The following is a 25135-nucleotide window of genomic DNA, read 5'->3' on the forward strand; positions in this document are numbered from 1 at the left end:
CTCATTGCAGAGAGTTCTACTTCAAGTGAAACTCCTTCTTCAATTCTAACTCTTGTCTCCTTAGTGTTGTAGTCAAAATCCAACTCTTTAAATCAGCTTATCTTTAAGTATTCTACTCAACCACAACTTTTTTAATTTCTCACGTGATAAGTAACTTGAGTATATCAGAATTAATCACTCATCTGGTTCTTGATTTCTTCCACCCTTGTCTTTAATCCTCGATGATTTTGCTACAAGTTTCAGCTACATGAGACAGTGCATTGTGAACCAGTTTGACTGACATGTTTCATATCACTTTGTCAGTTTGTCAATCATCAAAACTACATCGTACCCAACAAGGACACATATAAACTTTTGTAACATCAGGGGTATATATGACCCCAAAGTATGACTGATGATAAAGTTGACCAATTTTTCAAAATAGAGGGATATTTTTGACCCTTTTTCCTTTTGAATTTTATACAATTTTTTGATTTAATACAAAATCTCGATATATATTCATCATTTTAAAAAATTAAATTGCCTGTATGCACAACGGAGGGAAAGAGAAGAAAGATCACTTGAGGAGAGATTTTCTGTTTGAAAGCCACAGTATTGCATGCTATAAAGTACTTGATCTGCCAGAAACAAAAATATACAAGTTTATTCTTATAGTTCATTAACAAAAAAAAACCCAGGATGCAACATATAACAAGCATAAACATGAGTTGTATTCCTTACAAAATAGACAAGGTATACAATAATTACTGACAACAGTCCCAAGCTGTCCAGAATTTCAGAGCTCAAACTGCAAGTTGATCAATTTAATGATCTGCGAAATGCCACCCATATCAACTCCTATGGCTGTACACTCTAAATGAATCAGATGTTCCCGTTTGAGAGGAATTTAGAGATTTCCTCCATTCCATACTCCTCAACTTTCATGCATTTATAGATTCAATATTTTTAGAAGTTGGCGATCCAACATGTATATTGGGATCCGAGAATATCTCACATACAGTCAATCATCGCCAGATAGATCTCCCCAACGAACATTATGCTTTGCAGCTAGATAATGTGCTCCCACTGGCCCCCTACTGCCGTATGGATAAAGCTCTGGTGCAATCTTCTTCTCTTCCAGCTCCTTCAGCAACGGTGTAAATAGAGCCCATGCAGCATCAAGCTCATCGCTTCTTATGAACAATCTTCGCTCGCCTTCTATTGCATCTAAGAGAAGCCGCTCATATGCATCTGGTATTTCACCTCGATACCTTCATAAAACAACCCAAAGTATGGAGTAAGATGATTATGAAATCAATGTAAATGTTCAATCCTGATCATGTTATCTTTAATTAATTACTCAGATAAGTCACGATTATGAAATCAATGTAAATGTTCAATCCTGATCATGTTATCTTTAATTAATTACTCAGATAAGTCATCCGCCATACATATCATCAGTAAGCCAGATAGATTAAATTCTTAATCCTGACAATTCTATAATCCAATAACGTCAACTGTCCACACTTTCTAGTTTACATAAGGAGAAATGTCAGCTTCATAGTTCAAACAAATCCCATTGAAAGTACAGCTGAATCTAGGTCAGCGAAGCAAGATTCAGCGATGCACAACCATGAGACAAGCAAATCTATGGAAATTGAGGAATGTAAGAATACGGAGCCTGCAAAATTCAATGGAACAGTAACTCTGAGTAAAACAACAGATAGGAATAAGCAAATTGAGGCCGGGAAAATTTGGAGTGAGGTGTTGCGGAAATCTCCTACCAGAATTGTGGAGGCTTCCTCGAGTAATAACAAGCAATCATGGGCAGATGAGGTCGAAGAGGAAGAGGAATTGATGAAAAGTAAAAGATCAATATGGGATGACTTTAACATCTCGAAGCTCGCTAATGCAGGATACAAATTGGATTACGTTGCTCCATCTAAATCTGGTGCTCAGCAGGTGATGGAAATTGGACTAGATGATATCTAATCTGAGATAGCATACTGTGTGGCGTGTTATGTTCTTGGAGCACATCCACCTTTTCAGGTGATTCAAGGCTATATTCAAAGACTTTGGGGGAAGCACGGGACTGATAAGGTAGCTATGCTAAAGAATGAAGTGATAGTGGTGAGATTTGACACTTTATTAGGGAAACAAGATGTGTTACAGGGTGGTATATATCACTTCGACAACAAACCATTCATTGTCAAGGAATGGACTCATGAAGTTTACCAAGGAGTTAAAAACAGTCCCAATATGGATCAAATTTCCTGATCTTGACTTTTAAGTACTGGAGTAAGACTGTATTGAGCAAAATTGGTAGCATGATCGGGAAGCCAATAATGGTAGACCATAATACAGAGGCAGGGAATGGTTTAAAATTTGCAAGGATTCTTGTTGAGGTGGAATTGGGTTCTAAACTGCTTGATGAAATAAAATTTAAAAATGAAAAAGGTAAACTAGTGGAGCAGCCTGTGCAATATGATTGGAAGCCCTCAATCTGTACCTTTTGTAACAGATATGGACATGAGGAATCTGTGTGCAGAATTAAAAAGAAGGTTCCAAAAACTAATGAAAATGCCCCAGAAAGGCCAGCAGTTCAACAATCTTTGCAGAAAATTGAAGGGCTAACTACGAAAGATATGCCGAAGAAACAGGTTTTCGTAAGGGTGATCAAGTTATCATAAGTAATGAAGGGTGGCAAACACCAGCTAAAGCAGGACGAGTACGAAGTAAGCATACTACAGGACAACAACGGCAGGCTAGTGGTAACTCTTTCCAGGCCTTACAACATGTTGAAGAGATGCAGGTAAATGGTACGAAGGGGGGTGGTTACACAGTTCCTACGTTTGGGAATGGTTGCAGTTGGAATGTGAGGGGGCTTAATGCTCCTAATAAGCAAAAGGAGGTTAAGCTCCTTTGCAATGATGAAAAGGTGAGTCTGATAGGCTTAATTGAAACAAAAATAAAAAGGGAGAAGCTTGATCAGTTAGCAAATCATATGTTTGCTGGCTGGCAATATATTAGTAATCTCGACGATCATTATAATGGAAGAATTTGGATAATCTGGAGGCCTGATTATTATAGGGTGAGTCTGGTAAATAAATCTGCACAACAGGTCGCTTGTGAGGTGACATTTACTCCTTTACAACTTACTTTTGAGGTTACTTATGTATATTTTAACAATGTAGTATTTTAAGAGTTTCGTTTAGGGGGAGATTTTCTCTCTCATTAGTTTTATGCTTTTTAATATCATTTTTAATATTAGGTTTTATATGTAGGCCAATTGACCAAATCATATAATAAAATTATGTTTTTAGTATTGTTTTCCGTTGTCATCTTATTTATCGTCTCATAGTTTGCAACTAATAGCTTCCGCATGACGCACTCTCGATTTCGAATCCGACAAGTGGTATCAGAGCCTATGGTTCAAAGATCCAGTGGTTTGGTAAAGCGAGGTTGAAGACAAGTCCAAGGCAGTTCTAATCAATTTGCAATCAATTAGATGATAATGAAGATTTTGTCCAACTACGTGTGGAGAAGATATTTCAATCATATTTTCAACAATCCTGTTGTCACATCTTTGAAAATAAAGCTCTCTTTTAACCCTATTTAGGGCTCCAATATTTTTAACTCAAAAGGGATAATTTATTTTTAACCCAAAAGGGCTCAATTTTTAAGCATGACAAACATCATAGATAAATGAAGATTATGCGCAGAACCAAAATTATGCATATGACATGAAGAAGGCGGATCAAGTCAAGAAAATCAAGCCAAAAAGGGAAGATTTGTTAGGATTTTTGCTCCGATTTTCTTACCAAATTTAAGTTTTACTTTTTCTTACGAGGAAAATAAAAGTAACCATAAATACTTTTATTTTTCCTTAAAGGAAAATATAAAATTTTTTCATATTTGGCAAACCTCTTTCTTGGAGGAAAGATTTTGTACATCTATAAATAGAAGACCCTCTTCTCATACCATAACACAATAGCATCCACAATGTAGTCTTTTAAGAGTTTCGTTTAGGGGGAGATTTTCTCTCTCATTAGTTTTATGATTTTTAATATCATTTTTAATATTAGGTTTTATATGTAGGCCAATTGGCTAAATCATATAATAAAATTATGTTTTTAGTATTGTTTTCCGTTGTCATCTTATTTACCGTCTCATAGTTTGCAACTAATAGCTTCCGCATGACGCCCTCTCGATTTCAAACCCAACAGCTGCATAGTCGAGCTTTTTCAATTATTGTACAGCAGGCTAGTGATGACAGGATTTTACTTAAGCAGGCTTAAGAGCAGTTACAAGCTAATCCTACTAATAGAGTTACAGACTAAAGAGTTGCAGGCTTATCAGAAATTTAGAACTTCTTGTATGGCTGAAATGTTGTTACAACAAAGAAGTAAAGCCACTTGGGTGAGGTTGGGAGATGATAATAACACGTATTTCTATTCTGTGGCAAACCACTACTCAATTGAAGGACAAGGCAAGAGTGTGGCAAGCAGACCCTGACAGAATAACACACTGATTGGGGAGTATTATGAGGAACTCTTGGGCTGCAAGACGGAGGGGAGAGAGTTAGCAGTAAATGCAATTTTATGCAATGGTAGACTACTTAGTGCAGACAATTATGGTTATCTACTGCAACAGTTTGAGCCAAAAGAAGTAAAGCTCTTTTTCAAATAAATAGCAATAAGAGTCCTGGTCCGGATAGTTTTGGGAGTGAATTTTATAAAGCAGCTTGGACTATCATTAGAGAGGATGTTACAAAGGCAGTCTTGGACTTTTTCCACAATAGTAAATTATTGAAGCAAATCAACAATACTAGCATTGCAGTGATTCCTAAGGTAGACCTACCAGAGTTTGCAAGCCAATTCAAACCCATTTTATGCTGCAATGTCATCTATAAATGCATTTCAAAGCTCATTTGTAGCAGATTAAAGCATGTAGTTAATCATATAGTAGCCAATAATCAGTCAGCCTTTGCGATAGGTAGATCGATGATGCATAATGTATTGATTTGTCATGATTTATTGAGACATTATAATAGGAAAAATGCATCTCCTAGATGCCTCATGAAGATAGATCTCAAAAAAGCTTATGATATGGTTCATTGGGACTTTTTAGAAGAAGAGCATTAAAAGGATTCAATTTTCCTGATCAGTTTATCAACTGGATAATGCTATGTGTGACAACCACCAAGTATACAGTGAAGATCAATGGCAGTAATCATGGGTATTTTGAAGGAAGGAGAGGGCCTTAGGCAAGGGGATCCAATGTCTCCACTGCTATTTGTTCTCGTGATGGAGTATCTAACTAGAACATTACAAACTATGAGCCTTTTGACTGATTTTAGATTTCATCCTAGGTGCAAGGAACAAAGGCTAACTTATCTACTTTTTACCGATGATTTAATGATATTCTGTAAAGGAACTGTAGCCTCAGTTAATAGAGTTGTGGAAACTTTGAAGCATTTTAGCGTTGTTACAGGTCTCGAAGCTAATCTGGAGAAATCTAGTGTCTTTTTAGCTGGGGTTGAAGACAACATAAGAGATCAAATCCTTGCTATGACTGTTGTTTCAATGGGAAAACTTCCTATAAGGTATCTTGGTTTACCTTTATCTCCCAGGAAATGGAGGAAGATGGATTGTCATGCCCTATAGTAGGCAAGATCACACAAAGAATTAATGTGACCTACTCCAAACAACTCTCTTATGCTGGTAGGTTGCAACTGGTAAATGTCGTGTTATTCTCTATTCATAGTTTTTGGGGGGGCTGTTTTCATTCTTCCTTAACATGTACTTAAGGAAGTTGATAAAAGGTGTAGAGATTATCTTTGGGGTAGTACTGAAGAGAACAGGAAAGTAGCTTTAGTCTCATGGGAAAAGATATGTCGTCCTAAAAGCAAAGGTGGACTGAATATAAAGGGAAGTAGTATCTGGAATATTGCTTTAGTGGGACAACTAGTCTGGCAATTATCTACGAACAAGGAATCTCTTTGGGTTAGATGGGTTCATGGGATTTTCATCAAAGAAGACTCAAGTATATGGGAGCACAAGGCCCCTGTTTATAGCAGTTGGTATTGGAGAAAGCTCAATGCTGTTAAACTACTGATGAAAGATTGGTATGTACAGGACAGATATAGACTGACACAAGATGGTAGTTACTCAATTTCAAGGAGCTATATGGAGCTTATAGGGCATAAACCCAAGTTGAGAATTGCAGAACACATTTGGACTTCCATTGCCTTACCTAAGCATCGATTCATACTATGGCTAGCTGTACAAGGGAGACTGAGACTGCTTACACAGGAAAGAAAGCTGAGACTGAAGAGTGTTGCTCAAGTGTTGCACAGATGCTGGAGTCAAGAGTGCATTTATTTGAAGTGTGTGCATGGGTTAAAAATGTATGGGCAGAACTTAGTAACTGGACAGGTATCAAACTTCAATATACAGGAATTAAAAAAGTTCTGCAATGTATACAAAGGAAGCATTGGAAGAGGTTTCAGAAGGAGATCATGGCTACTATCTGTGGTGCAGTAATCTACCACACATGGAGAGCCCGAAACTAGAGGAAATATTAAGGCAAATATGTAACTACAGATGAGGTGGTAACACAGATTAGGAAGGAATTAATAGAAAGATTAACTATGTATAGCAAGTCAAAGAAAGCACAAAACTGTAAGCTTCTTATACAACATTTAGGTAGATAGTTTTCTTGTTTCATTGGAGGTTTTTTCCTGCACAAAGGAAGGGACTCTTTATTTGTATTGGTTGTTTCATTGGTTATGATAATATTTTACAGTTGTTACCAAAAATATATATATATATATATATATATTCATGGCTCTATATCAGATAACACAGTGAAAATTATATTCATGGTGCTACACCAGATGTGTGTCATCCATCCTCAAAGAATCAAAACATACATTTATAGAAAAAGCAAGGGAAATAGTGAAGTGCAAGAAAAATTTTGCAGCTATAAGCTGTTGCTAACTCTAGGTAAACAGGAGTCTCTTACTTTGCTTTGTAAAGAAGATTAAGGTCACTCCTGTCAAGTCTCATTCCAAGACCAGGAACCTTGTTGTTAATTTTCAGATATATGGCTTCATCAGGTTGTAGGCGCAGAACTAGCTCATTGGTTGCCTTATCCATATCAGTTCCGAAGTTCCTTTTGTACAAATTTCCTGGAACATGTCTGAACTGGACCCTGATCTCTGCCCTGCAGTTTTAGTATAACAGTATCTCCAGTCATTTTGTGGTAATCAAGATATACCTAAAAATATCATTATGGAGAAAAGGACAATCCACCGACCTCTTAGTATGGAGAGCTTTTCCTGCTTTCATGAGGAAAGGAACCCCATCCCAGCGTGCATTATCAATAAAGAGTGCAGCAGCAGAAAATGTTGGAGTGATACTATCATTTGGCACAGTTGGATCATCTGTGTAAGCTGGGAATGATTTAGCACCCTTGCTATGACCCTTATACTGGCCAAGAACCACATCTTCAAGCTGCAATGGCCTCATTGACCTTAAAACTTTAACCTGAATCACATAGACAGTCCTCTAATTATGGACCATCTTTAAATGAAATCAGGTATATGAGCTTGTGAATTATATTTCCTCTGTTAATAATCATATTCACTTGGAGGATCTACGTAATGCAGGATTTATGAGTGATTCTTTTTATTGATAGGATTTTTGAGAATGATTCGTGGTATACATATGCATATACCTTTTCATTTCTGATGTCCTCAGCATCCAAGCTGACAGGTGTTTCCATAGCAAACAATGCTAATATTTGAAGGAGATGATTTTGCATAATATCACGGATGATGCCGTAGTTGTCAAAGTACCTGGGTCAAAAGAGCAATAAGTTTGAGATCGAACTGCAACAGAATAGTACTTTTTAAGTATCAGCAGCAGAGTAATGAACTTCACCCTCCTCGTCCATCGGTACCAAAATCCTCAGAAAATATAAATTGAACATTGCGGATGTAGTTTCTGGACCAAAGAGGCTCAAAGACAAGATTTGAGAAACGAAGAACTGAGAGATTCTCAACAAGTTCCTTTCCCAAGTAATGGTCAATTCTGGAAAAAAAAAATAGCTTAAGGAAACCTCATCCCATGCTATATCCACAACGTAACCTGGAAAGAAAATGCAGTTAATCTTACCGGAAAATTTGCTCTTCAGTTAGATACTTCTTTAGGCATCTGGTCAGCTCACTAGATGATTCTAAATCACGACCAAATGGTTTCTCAACAATGACCCTTGTCCACCCACTTGTTGAAGAAGCTTTAACACTTGCACATCTCACCACATCCACAAATATATTTGGAGGTATTGATAAGTAAAACAACCTATTAGAAACCCTACAACCCTAGAATGTAATCATATGATCAGCACTCACAATTAGCTTTTCTCATTCATCAGTAACATAGTTGAGGATTCTGAAGTAAGAACAGTAAAATGTGGCATAAACTGCATCAAGCGCAGACTAATTTTGCCACTCAAGCCCCAAGACACAATAAGAATAACATGTATACTTGGGGTTTTTTTCTTTTTGGGTCTCTCATTTCACCTGAAGAGGGACTAAGAGGCTAGGTAACTGTTCGTAAATAAGGCAAATACATATCCTGCCAAATTTTAAAGATTTCCACAGTCCATCATAAAATATAAATCTAGCAGAAACCAGCTCTTCGCTTCTCCATGTGTGCTTCAACAGAAGCGCGTAGATGTAATGACCATGAATTATAACACACTATCACAACGATAAACAAAAGTGAGAGGATTCTTATTATCTTACCATAATCTGAAAAAGCATCACGATGTTATGTGTTACATGCTGGGCCTTTTTCCGCTAGATTTGTTTTAACTTCGCTCCAATAAAGGCATTAGTGAAGAGGAGTGATGGCATGATAGTTTCTAACAGGCATAGGGGAGATCTCAACTTTCTAGTTATCGGGGAAATCCGATTTGAGAAATGCAATTGAATTCAGCACCCTTTACTTTACAATGGATTCCCATTCCAGATTCCTTTCAATTAGAATGTACGACTAATGTTTGTTGCCTTACTTTCAAGTTCTTATTAAAGCTTAGTTTTAAGAATCTCTCTTTCTTATTCAAAATCTTCTTCAATTATATTTGATGTGTGTATGCCAGGATCTTATATGAAAGGAATGATGGCATGAGTAAGTTAATCATCTAACATATGCAAATGGTGTACTTTTAGGTGATAGTCAAGTAGCATATTGAACTAAGAAAAGTTTTGAAAGTTCCCTGTAACTCTCTTGTCACTGCTTTAGATGGAAATTATAATAGGAGTTTCGTTTTGGGAAATTCTGGATTCTTCGACTTAAAAGTATTGTAAGGGTTAATCAAATTAGGATCAGTCAACCAAAGAAAGTAAGGTCTTATTTTTTGTCATTTCCTACATATGTAGGTATATTATATACACATTCCTTAGTCTAGGATTTTTACATATTTCACATAGTTCAGACTTTTCCGAAGTTGAAAAAAAAAAACTCATCCGAATTTTCCTCAAAAATCAAATTTTTTTTATTAAGGGAGACTGCATCAACTCTTGCCAGATGGAGCTTTCACTTGATCCATGTATTTTCAGTCACCCGCCATCTCCTACTTAATTGAATAGCATCAAACCATTATCAATCCTTCATATAATTGTTGGGTTCAATTGGCGTGAATGGAAAATGGAGGGACACAACCCTTCGAGGAAAAGACACTGCTTCGGAAAAAGGATGACTGATTGTTCAGAAAAGACATGTTGTTTCGGAATGAACAGACATGACTGTTCCGAAATGATACACCATTCCATGAACCATTGCTTTCTTTCCGAAGGGGCATTTGGTGGCTATAAATACCTGAAATTTTTCCCTTATGTAGCATGAAAAATTTCTGCATTGAAAAACACTCTTCTACTTCTAAAAACTCTTTGTGATCATCTGCCGTTGAGTGTGTTCGAAGAATCAAAAGGTTTGAGGTACCGCTATATTGGGAGGAAAAATTCCACAACCTCGGGTACTTGAGGGGAATTAATTGCTCAAGGACACTCCGTGAATTCGGAGGACTTGGTTCTGTTTTCTACTTCATCTTGTTTCTTTTAATAACATATTTTTTTGATAGTTCTTGATGAACTTGTGCTGAAGGTGTTAAAAACTTCATAAGTATTCTTGAAACTGTCTTGAACAAAAGTTGAAGTGTTTGTACAAACATACAGATTGTGTACCCAAAAAACAATCTTAAGGAATTAATTCCCCTCATCTGTATTGTTTCGTTTACTGTTTCTTCAGTAAATAGTTTGAACTTTATATTGATAGTTCTTCAACTTTTTAAAATTGTGTTTGAAGTTCTTGAAACTTAATTTTGATAGTTCATAAGTTGGTTGAACTTGTGTTGAAATTCTTAACATTTGGTTTTACTATTTTTCAGAAAATAGTTTCAACTACATTTTGTTGATGTTCATAAGTTGGGTTGAACGTAATGTTAAAAGTTCAAAGTTGTAAATACATAGTTAAAACTTCATTTGATTGTTCATATGTTAATTTGAACATGTGTTTGAAATTATTGTTGAAAAATACAGATTTTATCAAAATTGAGAAAAACAACAATTTTAAGAAAAGTATAAAAATATTTATTTTTGTGCTTGTTTGGTGAAGGAAAAAACAATTTATCGCCATTTATAAATCAAGTATTTGGTTAATCTGTATCGGGTCTGATAAAATCTTTTGATTTCTACTCCTCAGTTAGAAGAATATAAAAACTTCATTGAGAAATCAGTATGAGAATTCGGTTCGAAGAATAAAAAAGCTTCATCGATTCATTAAAATCTGTGTATTGGTTTCTAGAGTTTAAAATTTGTGGGATTTCACTCTGTTTGAATTTGATCATAATTTGACGTCATAAAAACTTCGTCATGTTTCATAGTTCATTCTGTTGATGATTTGAAGATATAAAAACTTCATCATTGACCAGAAACAAGTTGGCTAAAGATTAAGTTCTTTATTGTTAGTATTCTAAAATACTAAAGAGTATGTCAAAGATTGATAGGAAAATGACCAATGAAACTGAACAATAAATTGATTTGGTTGTGAATGGTGTTGTCCCAACGGCAACCAATGTTGCGCCATTAAGTCGTTCAGGTATTGCTCTAGCAATGAAAACGGCAGAGAAATTAGAAAAATATTAAGGTGTGAACTTCAAAGAATGACAGCAAATGATGTCGTTTTGACTGGCCAAACTTGCAATGCAAATGTTCACAAATACAGATCCTCATATTTTAAAAAAAAAAATAATGATTGGAAATCAATTGTTTGATTTGAAAGATCTTATGAGTCATTCCAAGATAGACGAGGATAATGAGTTGAATGAAAAATCATCAATGATGGTTGCAAATTATGTTAAGGATGATGCTCTAAATGATAAGAAGATGAAGAGATCTTCTGGACAAGAGAAAGAGCAGAATAAGAAGATGTTCAAAGACAATTGCTACATTTGTAGTGATGTTGGCCACAAAGCTCAAAATAGTCAAGTTCTAAATAAGAACAGGAAAAGAGATTAGATAAACATGTTGGAACAACTAGAAAGATTGAAAATCAATGCGATATAATTATTGAAAGCAATCTAGTTGGATATCCAGATGAATGGAGGTTTAATTTAGGACTCACTAGACATGTTTGAGCAGACAAAGAAGCATTTGCTACTTATGATTCCGTTGGTCCCAAAGAAGTGATCTTCATGGGAAATAATATGTTAGAGTTGTGACTCGAATTATGTTGAGTCGGCCCTGAAAGTTTCGCGGTGCGACCCATATTTGTGATTTTCAATGAGGTCTGTGGTGGTAGCGTTGTATGGACCTTTATGTTTTTGGGCCTAGGACTTATTTGTATGCACGTATTATATAAGTGCATTTAGTGGGTTATTTTGTGTATTCAAAAAATACTCATTCTCTACATTGTACTCCTCTCCTTTCATTATAGTTAAATATCCTCTGCCTCTGCCTCTGGTTTTTCCCGCAAGAGTTTTCATGTAAATCTGTGTGTTCTTGTTTTCTTTCTGCTTGTGGTTTGCTTTATTTTTGCTCGATTTCTAACAAACTGGTATCAGAGCCTGTTCGATTATTTTCTCGGGGATAGCAACCATGAAGTATGATATTCTGTTGTTGGATCGCAACACCAAATTTTCGTTATGGCAGGTTAAGATGTGGGTTATGCTCGCGCAGATGGATTTGGATGATGCTTTATTAGGGTTTGAGAAGATGCCCTCATCGTGGACGGACGAAGACAAACGACGTAGGGATCGGAAGGCTCTATCTTAAATCCACCTTCATTTATCCAATCAGATTCTACAGGATGTTTTGAAGGAGACCACAGCCACTGCGTTGCGGTTGAAATTGAAATCGCTGTGTATGAAGAAGAGTCTAACAAGTAAGTTGCATTTCAAGCAACGACTTTATTCCCATCGCATGTCTGAGGATGCGGGTGCGTCCTTGGAGGATCACCTATCTGTATTTAAGGAAATCGTCTCTGATTTAGAGACTCTGCAGGTTAAGTACGATGAGAAAGATCTGAGGTTGATTTTGTTGTGTTCGCTGCCTGCATCATACACGACCTTTAGGGTTACGATTTTATATAGTCGTGATACCCTGACGATTAATGAAGTCTATGATGCATTGTTCTCTAAGGAGAAGATGAAGCATCTTGTGAATGGATCAGAGACTAAAGGAGATGGTCTCATTGTTCGAGGAAGTAGGACTTGTGAGAGAAATTCTCGGGGTGATGACAGGAATAAGTCGAAATCAAGAAACAGAAACAAAACCTGTAATTACTGCAAGAAGAAGGGTCATATCAAATCCGAGTGTTGGAAGTTACAGAATAGAGAGAAAAGAGAAGCTCCAAAACCGAAGGGAAACTAGCCAGAGAAGTCCGGTGAAGCTAGTTTTGTTGAAGATGGCGGTAGTGATGGAGAACTCTTGGTAGTTTTTGATGGTAACTCCAAACCCTGTGAGGATTGGATTCTTAATTCAGCTTGCACGTTTCATATGTGTCGTAATCGGAATTGGTTTACAACATATGAAACAGTCTCTAAAGGTGTTGTGTTGATGGGAAATAACATACCTTGTAAGATAACTGGTATTGGAACAATTAGGATCAAGATGTTTGATGGGGTTGTGAGGACACTGGGTGATGTGCAGTATGTCCCAAACCTGAAGAGAAATCTTATTTCCTTGAGTACCCTTGATTCTAACGGTTATAGGTACACTGGTGAAGGTGGAGTCCTGAAGGTTACTAAAGGTGCTCTTGTTGTGATGAAGGGATAGAGAAAGTCTACAAATTTATGTCCTGCAAGGCTCTACTGTTACAGGTGATGCAGTTGTTTCTACCTCCTATCTATCAGAAAGTGACGTTGCTAAACTTTGGTATATGCGCATGGGGCATATGAGTGAAAACGGGATGGCTAAACTAAGCAGGATAGGACTTCTTGATGGCCAGAGTATTACCAAATTGGAGTTCTGTGAGCACTGCGTTTTTGGGAAGCAAAAGAGAGTCAGATTCACTAAAGGCATCCACTCAACTAAGGGCACACTTGATTACATTTATTCTGATCCCTGGGGTCCAGCTAGAGTACCTTCTAAAGGAGGCGCTAATTACTTGTTGACTATTAAAACTTTGGGTGTTCTTTCTGAAGCAAAAAAATGATGTGTTGCCTACTTTCAAGGAGTGAAAGACTATGATTGAAAAGCAGACAGGGAAGTAGGTAAAACGCCTTTGGACCGATAATGGTTTAGAGTTTTGTTCTAATGAATTTAATGCTCTGTGCAAGTTAGAAGGAATTGTGAGGCACTTGACAGTTTATCATACTCCGTAGCAGAATGGTGTGGCTGAACGAATGAATATGACTATAATGGAGAAGGTGCGTTGTATGCTCTCTAATGCTGGTTTACCAAAGTCTTTTTGGGACAAAGCTGCTTCCACAACTTGTCTTCTTATTAACCGCTCTCTCAGTCGCGATTGATAAAAAGACTCCACAAGAGGTATGGTCTGGTACTCCTGCTAGTTATTCGGATTTGAGGATATTTGGATGTCTTGTGTATGCTCATGTTGATAATGGAAAGTTGGAACCTAGACCTGTCAAGTGCTTATTTATGGGTTATAAGCCTGGTGTGAAAGGTTATAAGCTTTGATGTCCAGAAAGCAGAAAGGTTATAATTAGCAGGGATGTTGTGTTTGATGAATCTGCCATGCTTCGGGCTCCCTCCTAATCTAGTACTTCGCCTCCAGATGAGCTTAGTGACATGAATCAACAAAAGTCAAGCACCCATGTTGAATTGCAGATTCGAGCAGAGTTTACACCAGTGCCTACTTCTCATTCCCGGAGATACAGAGTGATACTATTTCTTCTTCACCACCAGTGGCGCCATAATATTTTATTGCTAAAGACAGGCCTAGAAGAGATATTAGACCTCCTCAAAAATATGGTGAAGCTGATTTGGTTGCTTATGAATTGAGTGTAGCAGAAGGTATTGATTCCGATGAAGATCCTTCTTCTTACTTAGAGGCAGTTAGTTGTGATGATTCCGGCCGATAGATGATTGCTATGCAGGAGGAGATGGAATCACTTCATAAGAATAACACATGGGATTTGGTAAGATTGCCCAAAGATACGAAAGTTGTCCGTTGCAAGTAGGTATTCAAAAAGAAAAAAAGAACTTTAGGAGTTGAAGATGCTAAGTACAAAGCAAAACTAGTTGCTAAAGGTTACAGTCAGGTTCCAGGTATTGACTTCACAGATGTGTTTTCTCTAGTTGTAAAGCATAGTTCGATTCGAGCATTGCTTGGTATTGTGGCCATGCACAATCTTAAGCTTGAGCAGTTGGATGTCAAAACTGCATTCTTACACGGAGAACTTGAGGAGGACATCTATATGCAGCAACCAAAGGGTTTTGTAGTCTCAGGAAAGGAGGACTATGTATGTTTGTTGGAAAAGTCTCTTTATGACTTAAAGCAGTCGCCCAGGCAGTGGTATAAGAGGTTTGACTCTTTTATAACCTCTCATATGTTTCAGAAGAGTAGCTATGATAGTTGTGTCTACTTCAAGGAGATAAGTGATGGTTCATTCGTGTATCTTCTCTTGTATGTTGATGATATGTTGATTGTAGCAAAGGATATGAGAGAGATAATAAAAGTCAAAGCTCAACTCAGTAAGGAGTTTGATATGAAGGATCTAGGAGTAGCAAAGAAGATTCTTGGCATGGAGATTCTGAGAGATCGAAAGAATTGTAAGTTATACTTGAGTCAGAAAGTATATATTGAAAAAGTGTTTCACAGGTTCAATATGCAAAATGCCAAGCCTGTTAGTACTCAATTGGCAGCTCACTTTAAACTCTCGACCACTTTATCTCCAAAAACAAATGATAAGCGTGACTATATGTCTCGAGTTCCATACTCTAGTGCCGTTGGGTCACTTATGAATGTGATAGTGTGTTCCCGACCAGATTTATTTTATGCTGTCAGTGCAGTTAGCAGATACATGGCAAATCCTGACAAAGAACATTAGAAAGCAGTTCAGTGGATTTTCAGATACTTGCATGGATCTGCTGATGTTTGTTTACAGTTTAGGCGAAACAGAGATGGAGTAATTGGGTATGTTGATTCTGATTTTTGCAGGAGACCATGATAAAAGGAGGTCCCTTACAAGCTATGTTTTCACCATTGGTGGTTGTGCTATTAGTTGGAAAGCTACCTTACAGACTACGGTTGCTTTGTCGACTATTGAGGCAGAGTATATGGCTATTACAGAGGCTTTCAAGGAAGCTATTTGGTTGAAGGGTCTGTTTGGTGAACTTAGCAAAGACTTACAGATTACTACGGTCTTTTGTGACAGTCAGAGTGCTATCTTCCTTACGAAGGATTAGATGTTTCACAAGAGGACAAAGCACATCGATGTTCGGTATCATTTTGTGCGTGAAATTATTGCTCGTGATGATATTGTGGTGAGCAAGATTAGTACCGATGATAACCCTGTTGATATGATGACCAAGACACTACCAAGTGTCAAGTTTGAGCATTGCTTGGACTTGGTTGGTGTTAGCTGTTGAGATGTGCCCTTAGGGGCTTTTATGGAAGAGGTGGAGAGTTTATCTTGAAATGGATTTGAGTTCTGAATTAGAATTCGCGTCAAGATAGAGATTGTTAGAGTTATGACCCAAATTATGTTGAGTCGGCCCTAAAATTTTCGCGGCTCGACCCATATTTGTGATTTTTAATGAGGTCTGTGGTGATAGCGTAGTATTGATCTTTATATTTTTGGGCCTAGGACTTATTTGTATGCACGTATTATATAAGAGCATTTAGTGGGTTATTTTGTGTATTCAGAAAATACTCATTCTCCACATTGTACTCCTCTCCTTTCATTATAGTGCAACATCCTCTGCCTCTGACCGTGGTTTTTCCCGCAAGGGTTTTCACGTAAATCTGTGTTTTTGTTTTCTTTCTGATTGTGGTTTGCTTTATTTCTGCCCGATTTCTAACATAATACAACAACCAAGGTTGAAGAAAGTGGGAAGATATTCCCAAAAGTGACTTCCAGCAAGGTATTGACTCTCAACAATGTTCTCCATGTTCCTACTATTAGGTAAAACTTAGTGTTGATAACACTTCTCGTTAAAACGGGTTCAAGTGTGAGTTTGTTTCAGAGAAAGTTGTAATAAGCAAGAATGAAACGTGTGTAGGAAAGGGCTACCTCAATGAGGGCCTTTTTCAAACTTTATGTAATGGTTGTTGAATGAAGAAAGCTGAGGCTTCTTCTTACTTGCTAGAGTCAAACGATTTATGGCATAGTCGTTCCAGACATGACAAGTATAAAACCTTGCAAAAACTAATAAACTTAGAAGTTTTGACAAACTTTGAGTGTAATAAATCAAAATGTCAAACGTGTGTGGAATCAAAGTATGCTAAGCATCTGTATAAGTCCATTGAAAGGAATTTCAATCCCTCGGACTTAATCTACACTGACATTTGTGATATGAAGTCAACACCATCTCAAGGTGGAAAAAAGTATTTTATGACTTTTATTGACGATTGCACTAGGTATTATTATGTCTATTTGCTAAAAAATAAGGATGAAACAATAAATGCGTTTAGGCAATATAAAACAGAAGTTAAAAATCAGTTAGAGAAAAAGATCAAAACGATAAAAAGTGACAGGGGTGGAGAATATGAATCTCCGTTTGCAGAAATATATGTGGAGAATGGAATTGTCCATCAAACACTGCCCCATATTCACCTGAGTCTAATGGAATTGCGAAAATAAAAAATCGAACCTTAAAGGAAATGATGAATGCCTTACTCATAAGTTCAGGTTTATCATAAAACTTGTGGGGGAAGCTATCCTTACAACTAACAAAATACTCAATAGAGTGCCCCACAGTAAGACACTATCAATTCCATATAAAAAATGAAAAGGAAGGAAACACAACTTGAAATATTTCAGAGTGTGGGGGTGTCTAGCGAAAGTCCAAGTTCCTATGCCTAAAAGAGCGAAGATAAAACCTAAGACAGTGGACTGCGTGCTTATAGGATATGCTAAAAGTAGTAAAGAATGTCGGTTTTTGGTTCATAAATCCGAACATTCGGATATCAATGGAAATACGGTAATTGAATCAGATAATATTGAGTTCTTTGAACACTTTTATCCGTATAAAACTAGACATGAACTGTCTAGTGAAGGGTTTAAACGGCCTCGAGATAAACCAAGTGAGTATGTACATAATGAAGAGAATACAAGAGGTAGTACGCGTCAAAGAACGTCAACCTCGTTTGGATCGAATTTTGTAACATTTCTCTTAGAAAATGAGCCTCAAACATTTAAAGAAGCGATGTCATCTTCAGACTCATTCTTTTGAAAAGAGGCAGTCAATAGTGAGATTGATTCAATCTTGAGCAATCATACTTAGGAGTTGGTTGATCTTCCTCCAAAAAATAAACCTTTAGGTTCTAAATGAATCTTTAAAAGAAAAATGAAAGCGGATGGTACTATTGACAAATACAAGGCAAGACTTGTAGTAAAAGGCTTCAAACAGAAGGAACGCCTTGATTACTTTGATACATACTCTCTTGTAACAAGGATAACATCGATTCGGATGTTAATTGCCTTGGCGACAGTATATGGTCTTGAATCTATCAAATGGATGTGAAAACAACATTCCTAAATGGAGAATTGGAGGAAGAAATTTACATGAAACAACCCGAGGGTTTTGTGGTTCCTGGTAAAGAAAAAAAGGTGTGCAGACTTGTTAAGTCACTCTATGGACTAAAACAAGCACCGAAACAGTGGCATATAAAGTTTGAACAAACCATATAGGCAAACGGATTTAAGATAAACGAATGTGATAAATGTGTTTACATTAAATACACTCCAAATCACAAGGTCATTATTTGTTTGTATGTGGATGATATGTTGATCATCAGTAGAGACATTTCTGACATAAATGCTACGAAACGAATGCTTGAGAGCAAGTTTGATATGAAAGGCCTTGGAGTTGCGGATGTGATCTTAGGAATAAGAATTCATAAAACTCCACAAAGATTGGCATTGTCACAGTCTCATTACATTAAGAAAAGGTACTTGACAAGTTCGAGTATTTGGAATTTGGTATTACCAAGACTCTATTGGACGTGAGCTTTGCACTTCAAAAGAATGAAGGTGAAAGTAACTCATAGTTGGACTACACAAGAGTGTTGGGATGTCTAATGTATATCATGAATTGTACACAGCCAGACATAGCATGTGCAATTAGTAAGTTGAGTCGGTACACGAGTAATCCCAATAAAACTTATTGGATGGCAATGAAAAGGGTTTTGGGATATCTTAAATACACTCAACACTATGCTTTGCATTATAATAAATATCCAATGGTAATTGAAGGATATAGTGATGCAAATTGAATCACCGGATCGAATGAAGTAAAATCCATGAGTGAATATGTATTTAATATAAGTGGAGGATCAGTCTCGTGGAAATCGTCCATACAGACATGTATTGACCGCTCTACAATTGAATCTGAATTTATCACATTAGTTAAAGTGGTAAAGAAGCTGAATGGCTCTAAAATTTCTTGGAAGATATTCCTTATTGGTCCAAATCTATTGGCACCAGTATGTATACACTGTGATAGCCAAGCAGCGATAGGTAAGGAAGGAAGCATGATGTATAACGGTAAATCTCGTCATACAAGACGGAGACATAATACCGTTAGAGAACTTCTCTTTAGTAGAATTATCAACTATGTGAAGTCAAAGAATAATGTGTCGGATCCACTTACAAAAGGCCTAACTAGAGAGGGGGGGTTGAGAGAACATCCAAGAGAATGGGTTTACGGCCTAGGACAAGTCAGCATGGCGGTAACTCTACCTAGTAGACTGGAGATCCCAAGAGCTATGTTCAAGGAATCAAACAAAGTTGAGATTAACAGGTTCAACATTGTCAATATACCCAACCTATTCTCATGATGCAGACAATATTTAGTAAATAAAGATAAGGCTTATGGTGAGAAGCTTTATAATGATTATCTAAATTTGGCAGATTTGACAAAATAATTTAATCTATAGGATTGAACATTTAGGAATCACCTATGTGAGGGTGAAGTTGAAGCCGCTTCAAGGAGAATATTAGTAAAGACCTATTCTCTAAGCTCTCATGAAACCAGGATGTGTTCATAACTGAAACGAACAAAACCGTGAGAACTATAAACGGTAAAAGACTGGTTGTGTGACATGTCTTGTCTAGGTGTACATTAAAGCTCGATGGTTCAAAGATATCAAATTTACCGATTGACTAAGTGCATCTAATGCATGTTCACTCCGAAAAGTTCAAAGGGAAACCCACTTATCCAGATGCAATCAGTCTTTGCTTGTTGATCACATACTTGTCCGTAAAGTTTTATAAAGAATAGCTATTCCCCATTCATATGGGAGATTGTTGGGTTCAATTCATGTGAATGGAAAATGGAGGGACACAACTCTTCAAGGAAAAGACACACTGTTTCGGAAAAGGGTGACTGTTCGGTCGGATGTGACTGTTCAGAAAAGACATGTTGTTTTGGAACGGATAAACATGACTGTTCTGAAATAATACACCCTTCTATGAAACATTGCTTCCTTTCCAAAGGGGCATTTGATGGCTATAAATACCTGAACTTTTTTTCTCGGGTAGTATGAAAAATTTCTGCATTGAAAAACACTCTTCTACTTCTAAAAACTCTTTGTGATCATCTGCCGTTGAGTGTGTTCGAAGAATCAGAAGGTTTGATTCTTCTGATTGTGAGCCATTTTATCCTGGGAGGAAAAATTCCATAACCTCGGGTACCTGAGGGAAATTAATTCCTTAAAGACACTCCATGAATTCGGAGGACTTGGTTCTGTTTTCTACTTCATCTTGTTTCTTTTAAATAACATCTTTATTTGATAGTTTTTGATGAACTTGTGCTGAAGATGTTAAAAACTTCATAAGTGTTCTTGAAACTGTCTTGAACAAAAGTTGAAGTGTTTATACAAAGATACAGATTGTGTACCCAAAACAACAATAATCACCTTACATTGACAAACTATGTCATAAAGAATCTTATATGAGGTTAAGACATAACATCATTGTAGAATGATATCTGACTCCACCGGACCATCTTTACATGAAAGGCTTCTTACCTCAAATTTCGAGGCACCAAGAGAATTAATCTGAATTTCTTGCCAAAAATATTTTAAACATCAGAGAAACACTAATGACACATCATGCCAATATTATGTTCCTTCTCTTACCCGGAAAGTTTGTACCTCACTCCTTGGAGTAACAGGAAGTTGCCTTCAAGGGGTCACAGTGGATGATATTCAGTGGTCACACAAATTAATGACATTGTGGTTACTCCATATAGAGAATACTTAAAGATGTGAGAGACTTAACAAGAGTTAAAATCTCGGTAAGAGAAAAATATTAAACTAATTAAGATTTGGTTACCATTATAGCTAAGATTTAAAGATGACATCTTACAGCTAAGATTTTTGTAGACAAGCAAAAATGGACTCAGACAGTATACAGGCTTCCACATAAAGTTATTTTATTAATACTTCCATAACTTTATCACCCTAAGTTGTTGGAAGTTCTTATGGAAAGTGTCACTTCTATGCTTATTCAGGCATATATGTTTCCGACAATGCTTAGCAATGGGCAGAAATAAATACAGCACATGTATTACCTCCTTTTCCTTTAATTTGTAATCCAGTTCTGCAAAATCATCCTCAGAATTGTACTGACCCGAATGATAGAAGCATCTTTCCAGAAAATGCTCCATTTTGGCATCGCAATTCTCTCTGCAAGAGCCTCATCGACATGGATTCCTTCAGGTCCAAAACCATAATCATGCAAATATTGCATGTTAAAGTAATTTGACATAATGACACACCTCTTATCAACTCGACAAGTTAAGGTCGTACTGATCATGCTTCTCAGCTCTTCATCACTCAATTTTGTTCGAGAGTAACCAAAAACTATAAAATTCTGAAATGTACAAACGAAGACACATCAAGAGCTGCTGCTTAATCCACCAGGATGTTTAAGATGTGTCTGCTAATTAACCTAAGCTCGAGTTGTTTTTGTGTGCAATTACTAGATAACAATGTATGGTTGGAGATATTAAATTTAACCTCAGGCAGACAATCTTCATAAAAAAGAGCAAATAAAGCTGGAAAAATCTTCTTCTTGGCTAGATCACCAGAAGCTCCAATAACAGTTATGCTGACAGTGGCCTCTGCACTTCCTAACTCTGTCAAAGGCACTTGTTCTGGCATTCATTTTGAAGCCGAACATATAATCATACACATCAGAAAATTGGTATATAAATTAAATACAGGAGATACAAGCAGAAAATGATGTGAAGAACAACCACAGTTTGTGCATGTAGGTAAGCTATCATCAAGAACTAGAATTTCAGTATAATCCATTATAATTTACAATCAAAAAGCAAAAGAACGCCTATAAAAACAAGAGGGGTTTGCGCAGGTGGTAAGGACCCTTCACCTCCAACCTTAAAGCTGTGGGGTTGAGTCACCAAAGGGGCCAAAAAGGTGGGAGCTCCTAGCGAGGGGTAAAACAAAACCAGAACGCCGACAAGAGGTTTTAAAAACCTTAAACAAGATCTTTTACTATAGTTCTGTATATGGTTTGTCACTGCAAAGAGCAAGGCTGTTCTTTCTTTTTCTCTCTAATTTTTAAATCTAGTTCAAAAGATGAGGAAGTTAAAGCTTGTGGGATATTTTAGTAAAAAGGGCAGCCCGATATACTAAGTTCATGCTATGCGCAGAATTTGGCTTGAAATTTGAATACCTCCACTAACTTTGGACAAATTTCAAATCGTTACTATTCCAAGATAGCTGCACTTTTAGACTTGAGTTTAGCAAAGAACAAGAAATCTTTTACCAGCGTATCAAGAAAAGAAATTCAGCAATGGGCAAAAGGCAAGTTTACTCCCTCCATTCCATATTAGCCATCCATGTTATATATAAATAGTTGCCCCAACTTAGTTTGTCCATTTAACAAACCAAGTCAACATTAATTAAAAAGTTTTTATTTTATTTCTATAATTAATATTTTTTTTAAATCTAAATAAATTTACAAATTCCAAAAAAAATCTTTTTTTGAATGAGTGGATAAAACTAGATTATCACTCCCTTTGTCTAGTAATGTTGTCCACGCTTGACTTGACACACATGTTAAAAAATACTTTCTCCGTTTCATTTTACTTGTCACAAATTTCCTATTGTATTTCTACTTTTACTTATCATTTTTGACATATAAAAAAAAATAATTTCTTTTTTTCTTTTTTATCCTTAGTATTAATTATTTTTTCTTCAAATTAAGATGTAAACATTATTTAACAGGGATACTATAGTAAAGTAGCTATATTATTAATTGTTTTTGTTAATCAATGTATCAAGTTAAATTATGATAAGTAAAATGAAACGGAGGGAGTAGTAAATAGTATGAGTAATTTTAGTATACTACCTTTTAAATATAATTAATTCAATGCTTGAAAAATATATTGGGTAATAATCATAATTAATAGTTAAGGGTGAAATAGATAAAAATAAATAAATTATTTATTTATTTTTCAAATTATAATAAGTATTGTTGAATATTTATTTTTAATAATATAATAATAAGTATTTTTGAACCGAGGAAGTAGTAAAAGTAACCATTTTATTCATGATTATGATTTCTTGAGGGGGTGCAAAAGAGAAAAGGGAAAATGGACAATTAATATGGAATGGAAAGAGTATTAAAAGTAAGTAAACCTACAAATTCATAGTATATCAAATTACACAATTAAATATGATGAGTAATACAATAATCACTTAGAAGACACTAGTAGCACTAAAACAAAACAATCAAGAATGTAAAATGTCAAAGACTACATTTTTGTTTCCTTCACATGAAGAAAAAACTCACCATCCTGCAAAGACAGTGCATTGAGTGGAAACCCATTTGAGGAAAAGACCTCGAAATGCTTTCTTGATTGAATTCTTGAAGAAATTCCAGACACCCAGTTGAGGGGATGGGTACTAAATGGTAGAAAGTTGAACTTACTGCAGAAATATGGTGTCCCATTATGGAAAGTTGCAGCTGAAGAAGAACAAGAACGGTTCAATAGCAATTGCCCAGCCATGCAGCTTTTTGTGTACAAGATTTTCGAGTTTCCTTAATGTATGTTGAAGATATTATTATTGGATACTGACTGGTAGATTTCTTATCATTTGAAATGTTTGATGAATTTAGGAGGAAATGGTTTACTGCTGTCCTGTCCCTTAAGTTTACTGAAAGGCTGAAAAGCTAGCAAGTGAGGTCCACCTTTCAAATGCCTCATCCTTTATATGAGGTCTATATTTTTTCCCTCATAAGCGGGAAAAAGTACAAATATATCTCCACACTTCAATAATTGTACAAATATATTTTAGGTATAAATATACTCTTATTATTAATAAAAAGGTATAAATATATTCTTAAATTTTAATAAATGATATAAATATACTTTCCATCATATTTTGATATAAATATACCCTTGTCATTAATGAAAAGATACAAATATATTTTTCTCATTAACGATGAGACACATGTTAACATCGTATTGATTGACCTTTTTTAATTTATTTTATCTGTGAATAATTTAAGCTATCCTAAATTATAACTCATACACAATCCAAATAACTTGACCCGACCCATGTAATAGAGAAGCTTCAAGAGACATATCATGCGGCTTTATTCACGCGTGTTTCTTTTTTTCTACTCTCTCACACTCACACTCTCTCACTAACCCAAAAAATCCTAACAAATGTGTCGGTTCGATTCATGTTTCGATCCATCTACCATATTGAATCGAGTAAAGATTTGTTTAATATTATGATGTTGTTTAATGTTTGATGTTAGATTAATATTCTGATGTTATTTAATGTTCCTCATGTACGACTGTTGTTTGTTTTTTTGATTCATAAGCATCGATGAATCAGAAATTATTTATGGTTGTTGTTACCTGCTTTAAATTCATTGTTACACCATTGTTCACCAACTTCAAAGAGTGAACAAGATGACAACATCTTAAGAACAGAAACATGAGAAAAACTTACAAAGTTTGGAATTCCTCAACCAAACCAAGGTCCTCATTCTATCATAGGTTGGGCCGGGTCATTTGGATCGGGTATGAGTTATAATTTAGGATGGATTAAATTATTCACAAATAAAATAAATTAAAAAGGGTTAACCAATACGATGCTTACACGTGTTCCACCGTTAATGCGAAGGGTATATTTATACTTTTTCATTAACGATAAGGGTATATTTGTACCTAAAATATAATGGAGAGTATATTTATATCATTTATTAAAGTTCGAGGATATATTTGTACATTTTCATTAATAATATAGGTATATTTATACCCAAAATATGACGGAAGATATATTTGTACAATTTATTAAAGTTCAGGGATATACCTATACCTTTTTTGCTCATAAGCAATCATTTTTCATTAAATTTTGCTAAGCACCCTTCAACATCAGTTGAAAAGTTGTGAGTTTGAACTATCAAAGGAACAAAA

General features: G+C 36.0%; 1 protein-coding gene across 2 annotated transcripts; it reads right to left on the minus strand.

Moving 5' to 3' along the window:
• Nucleotides 1-571: 571 nt before the first annotated feature.
• Nucleotides 572-23931, minus strand: LOC107878100 (glucose-6-phosphate 1-dehydrogenase, chloroplastic). 2 transcript variants are annotated; one of them, XM_016724979.2, is made up of 10 exons: nucleotides 23497-23931; nucleotides 21696-21832; nucleotides 21455-21549; nucleotides 21248-21362; nucleotides 8160-8365; nucleotides 7926-8075; nucleotides 7720-7840; nucleotides 7300-7529; nucleotides 7006-7206; nucleotides 572-1250 (listed from the first exon to the last, which is right to left on the minus strand). In XM_016724979.2, exons 1-10 carry the CDS (start codon nucleotides 23711-23713, stop codon nucleotides 1001-1003), a joined length of 1722 nt encoding a protein of 573 aa, XP_016580465.1. In that variant the 5' UTR covers nucleotides 23714-23931; the 3' UTR covers nucleotides 572-1000. The 2 variants fall into 2 exon arrangements, with proteins under 2 accessions (XP_016580465.1, XP_047249820.1); XM_047393864.1 differs by lacking the exon at nucleotides 21696-21832 and having other exon boundaries at nucleotides 23497-23855.
• Nucleotides 23932-25135: the final 1204 nt, after the last annotated feature.

The sequence above is a fragment of the Capsicum annuum genome, chromosome 7, assembly GCF_002878395.1.
Source record: "Capsicum annuum cultivar UCD-10X-F1 chromosome 7, UCD10Xv1.1, whole genome shotgun sequence".
NCBI classification, from domain to species: domain Eukaryota; kingdom Viridiplantae; phylum Streptophyta; class Magnoliopsida; order Solanales; family Solanaceae; genus Capsicum; species Capsicum annuum.

Bases quoted from the DNA above. Each gene is read 5' to 3' on its own strand.
- LOC107878100 (XM_016724979.2), bottom strand. From the start codon at position 23,713: ATGGCTGGGCAATTGCTATTGAACCGTTCTTGTTCTTCTTCAGCTGCA. The intron at 21,363-21,454 runs GTGTGTCATTAT...AGGCTCTTGCAG, and splicing joins ACTTGTCGAGTTGATAAGAG to AGAGAATTGCGATGCCAAAA. The intron at 7,841-7,925 runs GTGAAGTTCATT...CTTTTGACCCAG, and splicing joins GGTACCGATGGACGAGGAGG to GTACTTTGACAACTACGGCA.